Source organism: Artemia sp. Qi Xiang Cuo, chromosome 16 (assembly GCF_049724085.1).
Source record: "Artemia sp. Qi Xiang Cuo chromosome 16, ASM4972408v1, whole genome shotgun sequence".
Classification (NCBI taxonomy): Eukaryota; Metazoa; Arthropoda; class Branchiopoda; order Anostraca; family Artemiidae; genus Artemia; species Artemia sp. Qi Xiang Cuo.
The window spans coordinates 26,486,253-26,506,031 of NC_142809.1; the positions used below are offsets into that span (position 1 = coordinate 26,486,253).

General features: G+C 34.4%; 1 protein-coding gene across 2 annotated transcripts in view; it reads right to left on the minus strand.

Moving 5' to 3' along the window:
* Positions 1-8,679: 8,679 nt before the first annotated feature.
* Positions 8,680-19,779, minus strand: part of Kap3 (kinesin associated protein 3) — a 288,557-nt gene continuing 277,457 nt past the window's right edge. For both annotated transcript variants that reach the window (XM_089102282.1, XM_089102281.1), the window contains one exon: positions 8,680-11,846. In XM_089102282.1, coding sequence (XP_088958408.1) covers positions 11,661-11,846 — 186 coding nt within the window. In that variant the 3' untranslated portion in view covers positions 8,680-11,660. The remainder of the gene's footprint in view (positions 11,847-19,779) is intronic.

The following is a 19,779-nucleotide window of genomic DNA, read 5'->3' on the forward strand; positions in this document are numbered from 1 at the left end:
TTACCAACGACATCCGGGTTTGCTGTGGTAGCTAGCAACCTAGTAAGAGACGATAGTATCAGACACCTTTGGTCCTCAGTTTTATAGATAATGAGCAAGCGTTAGATTCTGTTAATAAGACACCTTTAGCAAAGGTCTTACCCCTGTATGGTATAATAGACAAATACATTAAAGTGGTTAGTGCTATGTACAATAATAACACTGCTGCGGTTAAAATAGGAAATGAGGCTAGCAGCTGGTTTCACATTAAATCAGGAGATAAGCAGGGCTATATTCTATCCCCTTTTATATGGGTCATTTTGATGGACTTTGTCTTAAGGAGCACAAAAGGCAATGGGAGAACACGGAATCAAATGGGAAAGAAAAACTTTCCTGGACTTAGATTGTGCTGATGATTTGAGCATCCTAGATATAAGTGTGAGCAAAATGAATCAACTTTTGGAGGTTTTGCGAGTTCAGAGTGCTAGAATAGGTTTGAAAACTAATACTAAGAAGATTAAGTCGCCAAGGCTAGGAATAAGTGAAAATGAAAAGGTGACGTTGGGTAAGGAAAGATGGATCAGGTGGACAGCTTCACTTAGCTTGGTAGTATAATTAGTAAAGACGGTGGGAGCAGTGAAGATGTTAGAAATTAGAAAAGCCAAGACTAAGGTTTTTTTTCACAGTTGAAGGAGAATGTCAGATTTAAGGGAAATGGGAACTTCCTGAGAGGGTGTAAAGAGAGTAGTTTGAATAGATTGTGATGGGCGAGGAGTATGCGTAGTTGTGTTAGCCTCAAGTGGCTTAGTGCTGCGGTAAGTTGTTAGTACTAGTGGTATTTAAATAATATGACCTTTTGTTATTGTCACGCCTCAAGCTCGTGTATAACATTTTGAAATTTCGAAACAAATACCAAAACCGGTTTAAGTAATATGCATTTTCATTATATGACCTACTATCATTTTTACATTTCATAATATATCAATATATTATAGCATATTATTTCATAATATGACCTTGACATTTTGAACTTTCCAAATAAAAACCAAAAACTGTTTAAATAATATGAATTCTTGTTACCGTCACGTGTAAAGGTCGCATGTGACATTTTGAACTTTCAAAACAAATACTAATAACTATTTAAATAATAAAAAATTATATGAACTTTCCAAACTTTAATTTTTTGGCATTTGTTTTGAAAGTTTAAAATTTCAGATACGACCTTCAGGCGTAACGGCACCAAAATTTAATATTACTTAGGCAGCTTTTGCTATTTGTTTTGAAAGTTCAAAATGTCAGATACGACCTTCAGGCGTGACGATAACAAAAGGTCATATTATTTACAGTTTGCAGTATTTTTTTTTTTTATTTTGTGAAACTTCAAAATGTAACATACAGTTGAAAATATCCAATAAAGAAGAAAAACGTTAGGTTCTCTTTTATAAGAATAATGCATGATCTCAACGCTGAACTTATCCAGAAAAGTGTTGTTTCACGGCATAATAATAATATTGCCGAAAGATCATATTACTTTTAACGGTTATATGTGGTTAACAGTTATATGTTAACAGTCATATGCAAGCACATATGACTTGTTAAATAATGTGAACTTTTCTTACCGCCACGCCTGAGGGTTGTATCTGACAAACTGAACTCTTCCGCCACGTGTAGTGGTCGTGTCTGGAATTTTGAACTTCAAATTAATACCAAAAACTGTTTAAATAGTATGACCTTTCGCTACCGCCACGACTATAGGTTAGACCCAGCGGTAAATGAGTTTCATAAATATAGTGGCTATGAGGTTAGAAATAAGTTACTGAAGATTGTGAATATGATTCTTGAAAAGGGGGAAGTACTTAGCAATCGTAAGAAAACCCTAATTAAGCCCCTATATAAGAAAGGTGATAAGAGTGAATGTGACAATTATAGAGACATTAGCCTGGTTTCTGTAGGTAGCAAATTAGTTAGTATGATGATACTTTTTCGACTGAGAGATGGTGTAAACAAAGTTTTAAGAAAAGAACAATGTAGTTTTAGGAAGGGTGGAGGATGTGTTGATCAAAATTTCACTCTTAGTTTAATAATTGAGAAGTGCCTAAGTCATCGAACACCTAGTTTTATAGACTCAGTCATAACTCAGTTTTATAGATTATGAGAAAGTGTTCGACTCAGCTGATAAAAGAGATTTAGTGAAGTTTTTATCCTAGCATGGCATACCAGACAAATACATTAAAGTGATTAGTGCTATGTGCGAGAATAACACTGCTACGGTTAAAGTAGGAAATGAGGCTAGTAGCTGGTTTCATAATAAATTAGGAGTTAAGCAGGATCGTGTTCTATCCTCCTTTATGTGTATCATTTTGATGGACTTTGTCTAAAGGAACACAGGAAAGGCAATGGGAGGACACGGAATCAAATGGGGAAGAAAAAACTTTCCAGGACTTAAATTACTCTGATGGTTTAAGTATCCTTGATGAGAGTGTGAGCAAATGAAATAATTTCTAGATGTTGTAACCCTGAACTGACAGTTCAGGGTGCGAGAATTGGTTTGAAAATTAATGTTAAGAAGGTTAAGTCGTTAGAGCTAGGAATAAGCCAAGAGGAAAAGATGACGCTGAGTAACGAAAATATCGATCAAGTGGACAGCTTCACTTACCTTGACAATATTATTAGTAAAGACGGTGGGAGCAATGAAGATGTTAAAAGTAGAATAACAAAGGATTAGGGTGTTTTTTCAGAGTTGAAAAAAGCTTGTAGGAAGATAAATCTGCGAACCAAGTTTAGAACATTGGAAGCTATAGTGATGGCAGTGATCAAATATGGTTCTGAAGCACGGGCACTCCAAAAAACAGTGGAAGATTTGCTAGATGTTTTCCAGAAAAATTGCCTACAGATTGTTTGGGGTACCCGGATGACTGACCGTATTCCAAACAGTAGGTTCTACGAAAGTTGTGATATAGTTCCGCTTTCTAGGACTAAAATAAGAGAAAGGTTGGAACGGCTGGGGCGCGTTCTGCGGACGAAAAATAACACATTGTCAAAGATTGGCCTTTTTGGCCAGCTGTCTAGGGCTAAACAGAAAGCAGGTCGTCCATGGTTGGGGTGGGGGGTATCGTAGATAAAGGTTAAAGGGAAACGGGAACTTCCTGGGAGGATGTAAAGAGGGAAACTTTGAATGGAGGAGGATGGAGGAGGTGCATGCGTAGCTATGTTGGCCTCAGGCGGCTTGATGTTGAGGTGAGTTCTAAGTAGTAGAAGTAGTGGTACAACAAGTACCAAAATCTGTTTCAAATACACAACCTTCCGTTACCATCACGCCTGAATATAATATCTGAAATTTGAAGTTTCAAAATAAATGTCAAAAACTATTTAAGCAATATGACCTCTCGTTATTTAAAAAATTTAAACGTTGTTGATAAGACCTTCAGGGGTGACGGTAATGAAAGGCCACATTATTTAAACAGTTTTCTTTTGTGAAAGTTAAAAGTGTTAGATAGAGTTCAAAATATAAAATAAAGAAGACTTATGTCTGATTTCCTTACATAACAATGATGCAAGATTTTAACGCTGAACATGTTACAAAAAGTTATATTTTACCACATAGTAATGATAAGACCCAAAAGTCGTATTATTGTTAACAGTTATATGCAGTTAACAGTTGTATGTTAACAGTCATATGCAGGCATATTGGACTATTTAAATTATATGAACTTTCGTTACTATTACGCCTGAAGGTCGTATCTGACATTTTGCACTACAAAAAGAAACAAAAAAAAAGGTTTAAATAATAACGAAATACCAAAAACAAATACCAAATACGAACTTTCAAAACAAGTGCCAAGACCCGTTATATTTATTGAAATTTATTTTGTAACTTCAAATTTCAGATACAATATTCAGGCGTGATGGTAACAAAAGGTGATATAATTTATACCATTTTTGGCATTTGTTTTCGAAATTTCGAACTTTCAAAAGAAAATGCCAAAAACTGTTGAAATTATCACCCTTCGTTAATTAAACAGTTTAAACGTTTAAAAAATTTAAAAACTAAATAATTTAAATGTTAGTTAAACGTTTTCACAAAGCCTTCGAAATGTTAAATGCAATCTCAGGCGGTATTTCACAACTATATTATTTTATCGACTATTATTTTACCAAAAGAGTTACCTACATATTATTTAACCGTCAAACATGAAGGCTGTATCTGAAATTTTGAACTTCCAAGACAAATACCAAAAATGTTGAAATAATATGACCTTTCATTAACGTTACGCCTGATGGTCGTCTCTGACATTCTGCAATTTCAAATACAATACCGAAAACTGTTTAAATAATATGACTTTTCGTTACCCTCACGCCTGAAGGTCGTATCTAACATTTTGAACTTTCAAAACAAACACTAAAAACTGTTTAAATAATGTAACCTTTCGTTACTGTTACGCCTTAAGGTCGTGTTTGAAATTTCGAACTTTCAAAAAACATCAATTAAATAATATGACCTTTCGTCGCACCTGAACGTCGTATCTGACATCTCTAACTTCCAAAACAAATACAAAAAAACGTTTAAATAATATAGCCGTTCTTTACCGTCAAACCCGAAGGTTATATCCAATTATATTACAATTAAACTTAAAAAAAAACAAAAACTATTTAAATAATACGACCTATCGTTACCGTCAAGACTGAAGGTCGTATCTGACACTTTGAACTTTCAAAACAAATGCCAAAAATGGTTGAAATTATATCACCTTTCGTTAAATAAAAAGTTTAAACGTTTAAAAAATTTAAAAATTAAATAATATGAATGTTGGTTAAACTTTTTCGACAAAGCCTTCGAAATTTCAAATACAACCTTCAGGTGGGATTTCACCAAATAGATTATTTTACCAACTATTATTTTTACCAAAAGTGTTACCTCTACTTATATATTATTTAACCGTCACACATGCAGGCTGTGTCTGAAATGTTGAACTTTCATGACAAATACCACAGACTATTTAAATAAAATGACCTTGAGTTAAGGCCTTTCGTTACCGTTACGCCTAAATGGTCGTAAATAACATTCAGAACTTTTAAATACAATGTCAAAAATGTTTAAATAATATGATCTTTCGTTACCGTCACGTCCGAAGGTCTATCTGACATTTTGAACTTAAAAATACCGCTTAAATAATCTAACCATTTTTTAAAGTTACGCCTAAAGGTCGTATTTGACATTTTGAATTTTCAAAAAATATCAGAAACTGTTTAAATTGTATGACCTTCGTTTAACGTTACGCCTGAAGGTAGTATCTGACATTTTTAATTTCCAAAGCAACTGTCAAAAACCGTTTAAATAATATAGCTGTTCGTTGCCGTCAACCCTGAAGGTTATATCCAATTATATTATATAATTGAAAATAACTTTCCACCTTAAGATTTATATAAAATTCAAGTTTTCAATTACAAAATTTATATAAAATAATTGACGTGGTAAAATCCCACCTGGTGGTAGTACCTGACTTTTGAACTTAAAAAATAAAAAAATACAAAAACTGTTCAAATAATTTGACCTTTCGTTACAGTCATACCCTAAGTTCATACCTGACATTATGAAGCTTCAACAGGAATACTAAAAACTATTTGAATAAAAAGACCTCTTGTTACCGTCACGTCTAAAGGTCGTATATGACATTTTGAAATTTCAAAACAAATAACAAAAACTGTCTAAATAATATGATCTTTCGGTATTGCCACACCTAGAGGTCATGTCCTAACACATTATATAGTAGTCCATAACTTTCCAATTCTAAAATATATATGATTTTATAAAATTATACTTCCCAATTACAAAATCTCTATAAAACAATATAGTTGGTAACGCTTGTTAAAAAAAGCAAAAACACGAAAAACAGTTTAAATAATATGACCTTTTGTTACTATCACACCAGAAGGTCATATGTGAAATTTTGAACTTTTAAAACAAATGCCAAAGACTATTGAAATAATATCAACTTTTTTTATTTAGAAAATTTAAACATTTAAACAATTTAAACATTAATTAAATGTTTTAGACAAAGCATTCAAAATGTCAAATACAGCCTTCAGGCGGGATTTCACAAACTGTACTATTTTACCAACTATCATTTAAAAAAGCGTTACCTTTCGTTACATATTATTTAGCTGTCACATGACATGAATAGTATGACCTTTCGTTACCGTCATGCCTGAAGGTCGTATCTGATATTTTGAATATTCTGAAAATACCAAGAACTATTTAAATAATTCGAACTTTTACTACCGTTAGGCCTGAAGGTCGTATGAGCTCATTTAAATAGTTGATTTAAACAAAACTGCCGTGTTTAATTAACTGTGACATCTCACATTTTGAACTTTCAAAACAAATACTAAAAACTGTTTAATTAATATGATGTTTTGTTATCGTCATTCCTGAAGGTCGTATCCAACATTTTGAACTTTTATTACAAATGCCAAACTACTCAAATAACATGATCTTTCGTTACCGTCACGACTGAAGGTTGTATCTGATATTTTAACTTAAAAAAAAACGCTTAAATAATATAACCTTTTCGTTAACGTCAGGCCTCTGAGCTGTATATACCTTTTGAACTTTCAAGACAAATACAAAAACTGTTTAAATAATATGACCTTTCATTACCGTCACGCTTGAAGGTCTTATCCGACATTATTAACTTTCAATACGAATACTAAAAACTAGTTGAATAATATGACCTGTTGTTCAAATTGTGCTGTTGCTCGGAACACGATGAAAAAATGTAAATGTGTTGTTCAAAATAAGTTCGAAAAACGATTAAAATGTGCATATGTGTTGCTTAAATGTGATGTTACTCGAAACACGATAAGAAGATAGAAATGTGTTGTTTAATATAAGTTTTCACTCGAAACACGTTGAAGATATGCAAATGTGTTGTTCAAATTAGGTTTTTGCTCGAAACACAGTTAAAATATGCAAATTGTTTGCTCAAAATGCGTTGTTGCTCGAGACACGATGAAAATATGCAAATGTGTTATTCAAAATAAGTTGTTGCTTGAAACACGGTGAAAAAATACAAATTTATTGTTCAAAATTTGTTTGTTGCTCGAAACACGATGAGGATATATAAATGTGTTGCTGCCCGAAACACGATGAAAATATGCAAATATGTTGTCCGAAATATATTGTTGCTCGAAACACGACAAAAATATGCAAATTTGTTGTTCAAAATGAGTTGTTGCTTGAAACACGATAAAAACATGGAAATGTATTTTTCAAACTAAGTTGTTACTCAAAACACAATGAAAATACGCACACGTATTGTTGCTTAAAATCTGATGAAAATATGTAAATGTGTTGTTCAAAACAAGATGTTGCTTGAAACACGATGAAAATATACCAATGTATTGCTCAAAATGAGTTGATGCTTGAAACACGATGAAAGTATGCAAAAGTGTTGCAAAAAATGTGGTGTTGTTGATAACACGAAGAAAATATGCAAAAAAACTGTTCAAAATGTGTTGTTCCTCGAAACACGATAAAAATATGCAAATGTGGTTTTCAAAGTAATCCGATGGAAATCTAAATTAAAAACCCGATGGCCATCTAAATTTAACAATCTCAAGTTCATTTGAGACAAAAAAAAAATTGAATGTGAAGTCTCCTTCCCCACCTCCTCCCCTTCTAGCCCCCACTACCTTAAAAATTCAACTCCATCCCTCAAACCATTTCCAAGATTTTACAGAGTTGCTATTTTGATACCTTGGTTACACATAGAAACTTTGGATTTAACTCTGCCCCTCCTCCGAGTTAAAATGTAAGGTCCACTTCACCCCTCCCCATCATATCTTAAAAATTTCAAATCCATCCTCCAAGCTATTCACAAGACGTTGCAGATAATGTATTTTGAAGACTTTTTTGTAGTAATGCATAGACGACACACAGCATAGGTACACGTTTGATTTTATATACAAATGTTATAAACACCTAAATTATGCGTTATATTTCCATCTAAAAAGATTATTTCATCTTAAGTGCCATCAAATTGAGTGACCAATTAGAATATATCCAAACACTGTCGTTTTGATTAAGACTGGTCACGCAATCAACAAGAAACTTTAAGATATTTTTGAATAGTTTCTTGCGATGGTTGAAAGTATCATTTTTTTTCGCCTCACCCCGTCCAAGGCCCTTTTAATCTTTCGAATACTTTTCTTACTGACTGAAATTACAGACCCCTGAAAACAAATACTTGACAGTTTCATCATTTCACATTTTATGGATATCAATTACTGAACAACGCCCAACGGGTAACTTAGTAATCCTAACTAATTTTTCAAATAATTTTAAATATAAAAATAAGATGGTTATTTTGCATGCGGAGAAAACTCTCCAAGGGGTGAGGTCCAAGGGGTTGATGGAGATTTTCTGCGGCGAAAGGAGAGTTGGGCAAAAGAGTAGTTTTCCAAAGGGGAAGTATATCTGGAAGAGAATTGCCTGGACGGGATTTTCCAAATACTTTTAAATTTAAAATACGTTTGTTGTTAGTGGGGAGAATTTTCCCCGGGGGAGAGGTGGATTTTTCCCGGGGGAGAAATTTCCCAGGAGGATTTTCATTGGAGGAGGAGTTTCCCACAGGTGAATATACCCTGAATAGAAACTCTGCTCTGAATAATAAAAACTGTAATTACGCAGCATATGTAAATAAAGGAATGTATTGAATAAATAACAGTCATACAAATACACTAAAAGCTAGTAATACACAACTGAAATATCTGCAGACAAACAATATAAAGTGCTAGCCTCGTTAAAAGCCACAGAAGACGAAAAATAGAAAAGTGCATGATTGATATAGATCCCTGGCAAGGGGATCAATTTGATGTTGTAGCTGACACCAAAAAGGATAAATGAGAAAGATACTAAGTTCACTTGCACACTCTTTCGTCGTTTTCCCTTTAAACTTTTTCTGAGAAAATTTCTAAGAAAATTTGGAAAAAGTCCTCCAACTATTGCTTGTGCGAGGCTTTGGCAGAGAAATTTGGTTCCATTGGATTTGTCTCAGAAAGCTGCTCAATAGATAAAGTAAAGCCTTAAAGTGCCAAGCTAATTGAAGTGATGGCTATTTGCCAAGTCCGACAATTTTTTGAATAATACATAATATTTATATTTACATTTCGAGTATACTGCTCAGGCTTTTGTCTCCAATTAAATCAAATATTGATCAGTTCAACAATGCTACAAAGCTCACATAACCTCGTCCATTTGATAGTTTCTAAGTCGGTCAGTTTTTTTCCATCTTTTTTTTTCTAAAAAATAGGCATTTAAGGATGACAAGAGCTGTTTATATACCTAATCATCAATTTACATGTATTATGGGTCTTTCAAACGGTCTGGATTAGTTCAAGCGTATCAACAAAGGAAATTTTACAAAATCTATAGAGCTTGACCAAGTATTTATACAGGAAGAGAGTAGCTTCCAAAATTTTACAATTTCTGTTATAAGCTATCCTCAGGTAGTTTTGATCTAAGCTGGTTGAAATATGTGATGTCTGTTACCCTCCTCAAAACTGTATTTTCCAACGTTAGGCCGTTACCAACAATGGTAGTTATCTGTGCCTCAGTATTTCAGTATTTCTTTTTTTTGGAAAAGTGATACTTACAAATTTCTTTCAATTTTCAAAAAATTATCAAATCCTAAGTTTAACAAATTTACTAATTTGAATTCATAGATTTAATGAATATTATACTCAACAGCCTAATTATTTATTCCCTATTTTCTTTCAAGAACCCCAATTAGGAAGGTAAGTAGTGAAAGGGTAGTGGGAATGGGTTGGCTCCTTTTAACTCATGTCTATCTCCAAAACATACATATTTATACGATGATCCCTATTATGTTTATCTATTTCTACACAATTTGCCTGTCTTTCGAAGTCCCCCCATCACCGAAACAGAGCCATGTATACATAGCTTAACCAAATACCAACTATTACATTTAGGGATTATTTTTTTAACCTTATTTATGCTTACTTGCAGTATAAACATACACATAGCTATCAAGAATAGGCGTGGTAACTAAATGACTAGAAGTAAAGCCTAATATTAGAAATAAATTATACGCCTATTAGACAACTCAAAGTCAGCAGAAAACTGAGGGTGATTCTGGCATTCAAACCATTTCTTGTGCAATATCAAATGTCAAGCGGAACAACGAATGGAAGGCAAATTTGTGTCTCAAGAATTATTTCCACTGAAAATGCAGTGATATCAAGCAGCAATAAGATAAAGCATAATCTTAATTAATAAAGTGGAGTTTCAATAAAGGTTCTTAGTTTATTTTGGCTCAAACCCTGAGATTTTCCGAAAATACATGGATTACATTTTAGCTTGTTTTTTTGTTGATTATAAAATAGTTATGACTAGGTTGGTATGCAGATGTCAGCTAGCAAAAGAAATGTGCATAAATATACCAATTGTACCTGAGGGCAAAAGTGGTTGTTTAATTTTCGGTCCAATATAAACCAAAAGTGCATAAAAGACAGAAGAAAAGAACACAGCTGAATATTTATTTTACCTCTTTATGAGTAACATTTCAATTTTTATTGGTAACATGAACAGTGACGGTAGTTAATTTTGCAGTCGCCTATCATGTTTTGTATACCACTTTGACCAGGATTATGCTAACCAAATTTGACCAAGATCCAGCCTAGATTGCTGTATTGGGCTCCGGGCCAAAGATCATTCAAAAGATTAAAATCAACAATGCCACCTAGCATAGTCTCACTTTTTAGCTTACCTTAAACTACGTACTTGTCTTTTCGGGTACTTTAAAATGAAAAGAGGACAAACAAAGCACGAACATGTCACCTTTAGGCCTTTTAGCTTAAAACAAAATAGCCTACTTAACCTGCTAAGATTTTCCAAAGCTAACCTAGTGCTAACCCCCTAATGGTGGAGACTAAACTTTAACTTAAAATAATTTTTGAAAACATCCTATTAATTATCATTCACGGACAAATTTTCAGCTTTCATTATTTAGTATAGAAATGATTATATAAATTATCGAAGTTTTTTGAATTTTTTTATATATTTTTTTAATAAAGTCACTAGAAACCAGACTGCCAATACTAATAGTAGTTTTTAATTTTTATTCTCCTATGCTAAACTGTCAAAGGTCAAACTCTTCCCTTCCTTTTGTTCGGAAAACGGTGCTCTTGGGAAGAGAGCAAATCACAGAGCACTAAGAAAAACCTAAGAAGAAAACATTTAAAGATTAGAATAATAATAATAACAAAAACATTGAACGTGACCCAGAAATTAAGTAAGATATACGACCTAATGTAAAATTATGAAACTTTAGCCTTTACACCAGTTTCGGACCATACTTTTTGAATTACCATGTTTAGTTAGTCTTATTTAATTAGGGCTTTATTATGTTTCCTTTAAAATATAATCCGAGTCAAACGTTTCCACCAGATGCGAGAAATTTTATTTAAACATAGGCTACATAAAACGAGCTGATTTGCCGAAACACCAAAATCACCCTTATATCACCTACTACGAACTGTCACACAGCTGAGACTAACCTTGCTGAAAATATACACAAAAATTGATGTGACACTATATAAAAGAAGAATAACAATAATGGTAATATCTGGAAATATTTGTTGCTGAGATCCATTGGAATAATTTAAGCATCGCTACTAATGAAGCTGGCATCATCCACATCGTATATTAGTATTCCCTCGCCTTCGCCACTTTCTTCAGGGCCTTTCCTTGGTACTAAAGTATTATGCTTTACCATCTCAATCCAGCTTGCGTTGTGCCATTCAAATTCGGCTGTCATTACTTGGTCGTTCAGTTCTGGATGACCTTCCTAAGAAATAAAATATTACTTTTCAGCTACAAAGATTAAACATTAGGTCTTAGTAAAACGTACTTCCTTGTATTTTCTCCCTGCTACAAAAGGAAATTCTCTAACAAGAAACGTTAGACAGAAAAAAAAAATTAATGCCTTACAGAAACAATATTTATACAGATTTGCTACTTTATCAAATTAAATAAAATTCATGTTATTTTTGATAAAATTAACAAACACAAAAACACTTTTTCATTCCTTAATTTATTCTTATTTTTGCATTTTTTTTATCCCTTTTTTATACCCGAAACCAAATTCCTTTCCCAAAGCTACGAGTTTATATACCAAATATGTTAAATGCCGGCATTTATATACCGAAAAGGGTTTATACCGACCAAAACATGATACGTAAAAGTCAATCAAGGGATTCGATCCAGACTTTGAACAAAGGATTCAACTTAGTTTTGGAAAATTTAATTAGAAATAAATGGAAAATAAAAATAAGTCAAATCATGGAAATAAATTTCTATAGCGGATTATTTTTTTGTACGAAAACTAAGAAATTAGGTTGCATAAATTATGAAGAGAAAATGGAACGTAGGTTATATAGATAACTATATAGGTTATACAGGGATAATTACAGGGATAAGAACTTGCAAGGATGAAACAGTGACGTTTAAGATCTTTCTAGAAAGGGACGCAGGGAGGGGGGGGGGCATGTGCGTCCGAATATGGACGATACAAGAAAACTTAAGAACAACTTTTTCGCATGCTGACCAATGGTCTGCGCTGCGCAGGTACCGATCTCCTGATTCAATGCCTTCAGCCGAGAGTGCAATGCGTGGTTGTAGAATCCAATATAGACAATGGGTTAAGCATATTTTATTATAGGATTAATTAAAAAAAAAAAAAATCCACAAAGCATGTTTTTCAAAAAAATGTAAACAACTACACTAAACCAAGACAAGTAGAAACAAAATAAAATAATATTTAAAGCGTATATTTCAATAACATTTTGTATATTCAATAATATTTGAAACTACCATAAACAACATCAATAAATAAATGAAACCCAAAACGAACAGAAATTACACTAAATTACTAAGTCAAACTTAAAACGAACAGAAACAATCACAATGAGGAGCAGGGCCAACGCCCTTTGTACCTTCTAATGACCAGAACTCAATTTGCACTTTACTAAAAACAATTTTATTTGGAGCCATGTGTATTTATATGAGACAACGCTATAGCGTTGCCTATAGTAAAGGCCATAAGGCTCCAATGTTTTATTATTATTATATATTTTTTTCCCAGAGGCACTTCATATGGAAGGGGTCGTTGTAGAAACTTCACAAGGGGCTCATTTGATTGGAAATTGAGAAGTCTAGTGCCCTTTTTAATAGTCGAAAGTGATTGGAGGGCAACTAGCCCCCCCCACGCCAATCATTCCCCCAAACACATCCAATCAAAAATTTTGAGATAGCCATTTTGATCAGCGTAGCTGATTTCCAGATAGAAAATATGTTTTTGAGGAGGACACACCACCACAACACTCAGGGCAAGGGTTTTAAGTTATGCCCTGGGGGCATATAAGGTTTTTATAGAAGGCGTTGTCGTAGAAACTTCAAAAAAGTCTCATTCGATTGGAAGTTCAAAGGGCTAGTGTCGTTTTTTATAGTCGAAAGTGATTGGAGGGCAACAAACCCCCCACTCACGCCACCTTTTATCCAAACACATCCAATCAAAATTTTGAGAGAGCCAATCCAGATTATCCAATCAAGATTATTATTTTATTAAACGTAGTTTTAAGTTCTGGAAATTAGGTCTTTGAGGATGACAAATCCCCCACACTGTAAGTATAACGCTGTAAGTTATGCCCTGGGGGCATATAAAGTTTTGTATAGACAACACTGTCTTAGAAACTTCAGAAAGGGCTAATTTGATTGGAAATCTAAGTGGCTAATTCTCTTTTTAATTGTCAAAAGTGATTTTAAGGCAACTGACACCCCTTCCACACCCCCCATTTCCCCAAAAATCTCCGATCGGAATTTCGAGATAGCTAAGATGCTTAAAATTGTCGCAAGCTTTGGAATTGCATCCTCAAGAGGGACACTCCCCCCACAAGATTTAGGGCACTGGTTGAAATTCATACCATGGGGACATATGTGGCTCTTACAGTGGTATTGTTTGTATAAATCTCAGAGAGGGCTCATTTAAATGTAAATTGAAAGTTATAGTTCACTTTTCAAGCGTCAAAAGATATTAAAGGGTAACCAGCTTCCTCCCCCCAAACCCTTTTTTCCAAAATGCATCCAATAAAAATTTTGAGATAGCTATTTTGTTAAAAAATGGTTCAAAGAACATATAACAGAAATTCCAGTGTCGACAAAACCCCCAACGGCCAGGGGGCCGGCGTTGTAAGTTATGCCCTGGAGGCATATAAGGGTCTTATGGAAGGGATGCTCGTATTAACTTCAAAGAGAGATCATTTGATTGGAAATTGAAATTTCTAGTTCACTTTTTAAGAGTCAAAAGAGATTGGAGGGCACCTAGCCCCCCCCCTCCACGCCCATTTTCCTCAAACTCATCCGATAAGAACTTTGAGATAGCTTTTTTAAAAATAGTTCAAAGACCATATAACAAAAAATCAGGGGTCAACACAGCCCCCCAGGGCCCGAGGGCAGGTGTCGTAAGTTTTGTCCTGGGGGAATATATGGTTCTTATTGAAGGGATGCTTGTAAGAAATTCAGAGATGGCTCATTTGATTAGAAATTGAAAGTTCTAGTTCAGTTTTTACAGGCAAAAGAGATTAGAAGGCAACTAGCCCACCCCCTCACTCCCGTTTTCCCTAAATGGATCCAATAAAAATTTTGAGATAGCAATTAAGTTAGAAATTGTTCAAAGTCAGATAACAAAACTCAGGTGTCGTCACAACCCCCCAGGGCCCTGGAGCAGGCATTGTAAGTTTTGCCCTGAGGCATATACTGTTCGTATGAAAGGGATTCTCGTATAAACTTCAGAGAGGGCTCATTTGATTGGATATTGAAAGTTCGACCTCACTTTCTAATAGTCAAAAAAGATCCGACGTCAGCTAGCTCCCCCCCCCCCCCAACGCCTTTTTTTGAAAACCCATCTGATGAAAATTTTGAGACAAACATTTTGTTAAAAATAGTTCAAAGCTCGGATAAGAAAAATTCCGGTGTCAATACAACCCCCCAGGGCCCAGGGGAAGGCGTTCTAAGTTATGCCCTAAGGGCATATATGGTTCTTATAAAAGGGATGCTCGTATAAACTTCATAGAGGGCTTATTTGATTGGAAATTGAAAGTTATGGTTAACTTTTTAAGAGTCAAGAGAGTTAAACTAGCCCCCCCACGCTCTTTTTTCCCCAAACCCGTCTGCTAAAAGTTTTGAGTTAGCCAGTGTTTTTGAAATTGTTCAAAAATCAGATAAACAAAACACCCCCCAGAGCCCGTGGGGACAGGTGTTATAAGTGTTGTCCTGGGGTCATGTATGGTTCTTATGAAAAAGATGCTCGTATAAACTTCAGAGGGGGCTCATTTGATTGGAAATTGAAAGTTCTAGTTGAATTTTTAAGAGTCAAAGATATCCAAGGGCAACTAGCCCCCCCCCCCCACACACCCTTTTTTCCGCAAGCCCATCTGATAAAATTTTTATACTTCCTATTTCACTAAAAATAGTTCAAAGGTCAGATAAGATAAATTCCTGTGTCGACAGAACCCACCAGGACCCAGAGGCAGGCGTTATGAGTAATGCTCTAGGGGCATATATAGTTCTTATGGAAGGGATACTCGTACAAACTTCGGAGAGGGCTCATTTGACTGGAAATTGAAAGTTCTTGTTCACTTTTTAAGAGCCACGGAGATCGGAGGGTAACTAGCCCCCCCCCCCCCCTACTCCACGCCCTAAATGCATCAGATAAAAATTTTTAGATATAAATTTTGTTAAAAATAGTTCAAAGTTCTGTTAACAAAAAAATCCGGTGTCGACACAGCCCCCCAGAGCCCGGGGGTAGGTGTTGTAAGTTATGCCCTGGGGCATATATGGTTGTTATGGAAGGGATGCTTGTATAAAATTCCTAGAAGGCTCATTCAATTGGAAATTGAAAGTTGTAATTCACTTTTTAAGAGTCAAAAGTGATTGGAGGGCAGCTAGCCTCCCCCCACTCTCCACATATTTTTTTCCCTGAGGCACTTCATATAGAAGGGGTCGTCGTATAAACTTCAAACTGGGCTCATTCGATTGGAAATAGAGAGTTCTAGTACCCTTTTTAAGAGTCAAAAGTAATCAGAGGGCAACTCCCCCCCAAGCCTTTTCCCCCAAATACATCTGATAAAAATTTGAGGTAGCCATTTTGTTAAATTTAGTTCAAAGATTATGTAACAAAAACGCCTTTACGTATGGCCATTTCGTTAAAAATAGTTCAAAGGTCAGATAAGAAAAACTCCTGTGTCGGCACCCCCTCCCCAGGGCCGGGGCAGGCGTTGTAAGTATCGCTTAGGGAGCATATATGGTTCTTATGGAAGGTATGTTCTTATAAACTTCAGAGAGGGATCATTTGAATGGAAATTAAAAGTTGTAGTTCATTTTCTCAGAGTGAAAAAAGATCGGAGGGCAACTAGCCCCTCCAGCGCTCCACATCTTTGGGTGTATCGGATGGATAAACCCATCCGATAAAAATTTAAGTTGACCATTTTGTTAAAAATAGTTCAACCATCAGATATTAAAACTCCAGGGTCGACACAACCCCCCAGGGCCCAGGGACATGCGTTGTAAGTTATACTCTGTGGATATATATGGTTCTTAAAGAAGGGATACTCGTATAAGCTTCAGAGAGGGCTCATTTGACTGAAAATAGAAAGTTCTAGTTCCCTTTTAAAGAGTCGAAAGAGACCGAATCTTAATCTAGTCCCCCCACGCCCTTGTTCCCCAAACCCATCCGATAAAAATTTTGAGATCGCAATTTTGATAATAATAGTTCAAACATCAGATAATAAAAACTCCGAGGTTGACACAAACCAATTTTATGTTAAAAACGAGTAAAACTTAAATTGAATATACAAATCAAGCTTGAAACGAACAAAAATCACCACAAACAATAGTTTGGGTATGACCTCCTTCTCTCACTGCAAAAGTCTAAAACCTACTACGTCATTGGAGCTTTACTGAAAACTTTATGCGGCTTGAACAGTCTTGGAAAGTATAACAACATCAAATTGAATATGTGATGTATAATGATATTAATTGTTGAACCATCACTTCAAGAATTTATTTTACTGTAATTGTATTTTTATTTTCAATGCTGTAAGAACTGGAAAAGAAAATATTTGTAAGATAGTCCGTTTTCAGTTAAGCGCCAATGACACAGTAGGCTTTTGGTTTTTATTTACAGTTAGGAAAGAAGGCAGTATCCAAACACTTGTTTTTAGGGAAACTATATTCGTCTTTAACAACTTTAAAAAGAGCTAATAAATTATACTAAATATTTGATGTATAACGATATTAATTGCTGAAAGTTCATCAGTTCAAAGTGTTACTATAATTTTAATGTTTATTTTCAATATTAAGTACAAAAGAAAATATTTGCCATAAAATTGGTTTTCAGTAAAGCACCAATGACGCAGTAGGTTTTAGACTTTTACAGTGAGAGAAGGAAGTCATACCCAAACTCTTGTTTGTGGTGATTTTTATTCGCTTCAAGTTTGATTTGCATATTCAATTTAAGTTTTACTCGTTTTAAGATTTATTTATTAATTTACATTAATATCTATTGTATGTTTGTTTGCATTGATTGTTTATTTAATTTCTGTTCGTTTTAAGTTTCATATTATACTTCAATAGGCATTTTTTGTTTGTTTTAAGCTTGATTTGCATATTCAATCTAAGCATTACTCGCTTTAAGATCTATTTACTCATTTATATTATTACTTGTTGTATGTTTTTGCTATGATTGTTTATTTAATTTCTGATCGTTTTGGGTTTCATTTATTCTTTAATAGTAATTTCTTGTCGTTTTGAATTCGAGTTTTAACAGGTATTTGTATCTGCTGAGCTTAAGTTTAAAATGGTCTTTACTTTTCTTTGAAAAACTTATTTGTTTGAAAGTTTTTTCTTAATTAATTCCTCATAACACTAAAAAAATCATCATAATAAACAAGATTACTGAAAAGAACAATGAATGTGGATTGAACCTTAATATATACTGATATTCCTGTAAGTCTCAACAGTTTCGGATGTATTAACGCTATAAAACAGAAAACGTTTAAGATGTATTTTATTGTGTGAATGACGTTCTGTTCTGTAGAATTTACAGTGACCGTTAGATCTGCCCTCATTTGTAGTGTGAGCTCAATTTAGGTTTGACTTGGTTGTTTATTGTAATTTCTTTTCGTTTTGGGTTTCATTTATTTATTGATAGTGATCTATGGCAGTTTCAAATATTATTGAACATACAAAATGTTACTGAAATACACGCTTGAAATATTACTTGACTTTATTTCTGATAGTCTTTGGTTTAATATAGTTCTTTACTTTTCTTTAAAAAACTTGTTTTGTGGAAAAAGTTGTTTTAAAATTAAAAATCTGTTCGCTTTTAGTTGACATAGCCTTTTTCATTGCTTAAAAAAGAATATTTGAAGTTTTTTCAATTTTCCTCCATAAGAATCTAGATTTTGATTAACTATTTATATGTTGGACAAAATTATGCAACAAAATTTAATAACAGCTGTACTGTAGTACCCTGAATGGACACATACGAGGAATTATATTCAAATAAATAGGAAACATAATAAATAATGGGAATCAAGCTTGAAAGCGACATTTCAGCATCCCCCTCAAGATACTCTCAAGTTTCAACTTAATTCTCTACGTCGTTCCTAAGACATTTCTGATAATCTAAATACACTTAGCCTTAGAAGCAGTAGCAGCAGTAGCGTTGGTAGTAGTAGTAGCAGTAGTAGTGGTAGTAGCAGTATTAGCATTAGTAGTAGTATGTGTAAGTTCTCTAGTGCTGCCAGTGTTCGTGGCACAGTGCCACCAGTGTCACCATTGGTGGTACTAATGTATGGTATTGCAGTCAAGACGGTGTTGGTTTTCGTGCTGTGGTTTCGCCACATCTACAACCCGGGTGGATATGACAAGTGTACCTTCCGTGCTGAGTATGTACCACAGTATGGGCCCATGGTATCAATCTGGTATCCTTCAGGAGAAGTACTTAGCATAATGTTAGACCTCCTCGCCCATACAAAACTCTACTCTATCATTCACCTACATCAAACTCTAGGCTAGTCAAAAAGAATTCAAAAGTAAAAGTAGAAAAACAAAGCTAACTATTCAGATTAAAATCACATCAAGAACTAAAAACTGAAAAATCAACATGGCCTCAAGAGGGCAAAACACAACGTGGCATAGCTCATGCAGACCAACAAATCCTAACCCTCAGACGGTGTGACATATAGCCGCGTCTCTTTTGCAAAATATGAACTCGCCCTCCTTTTCACCCCTGTCTAGTCGTTTAAAAATACTTTTTGGTTCGGAATCATTTGTAGTAACTACGCAGTTTCTACTTGAAGCTAATTAACACGTCTACAAGAAGCCAAAAGACTGCATGATAGTTAATAAAAAAAAGGGGGGGGGGATGAAACAGAGTCACAAAGATAGAATAAATTTAGTTTCGCAAGAGAAACAACAAAAAAGGACATTTATCTGATAATCAATGCCAAGGGTCCTAAGAATATGCACTTTTGGTCAATTCGACATTCCCCAAACTCTCCCTGAAAGTTTCACCACCCTTTTAACCTTAGCCTTAAATGCAGCAGTATCAGTATTAATAGTAGGCACAAACAGCCTTTTGGTTGGTTTAATATCCCCCCTCAACATGTACCGGAAATTTCAACTTAATATTCTACTCCGTTCCTTATATATTATTGATC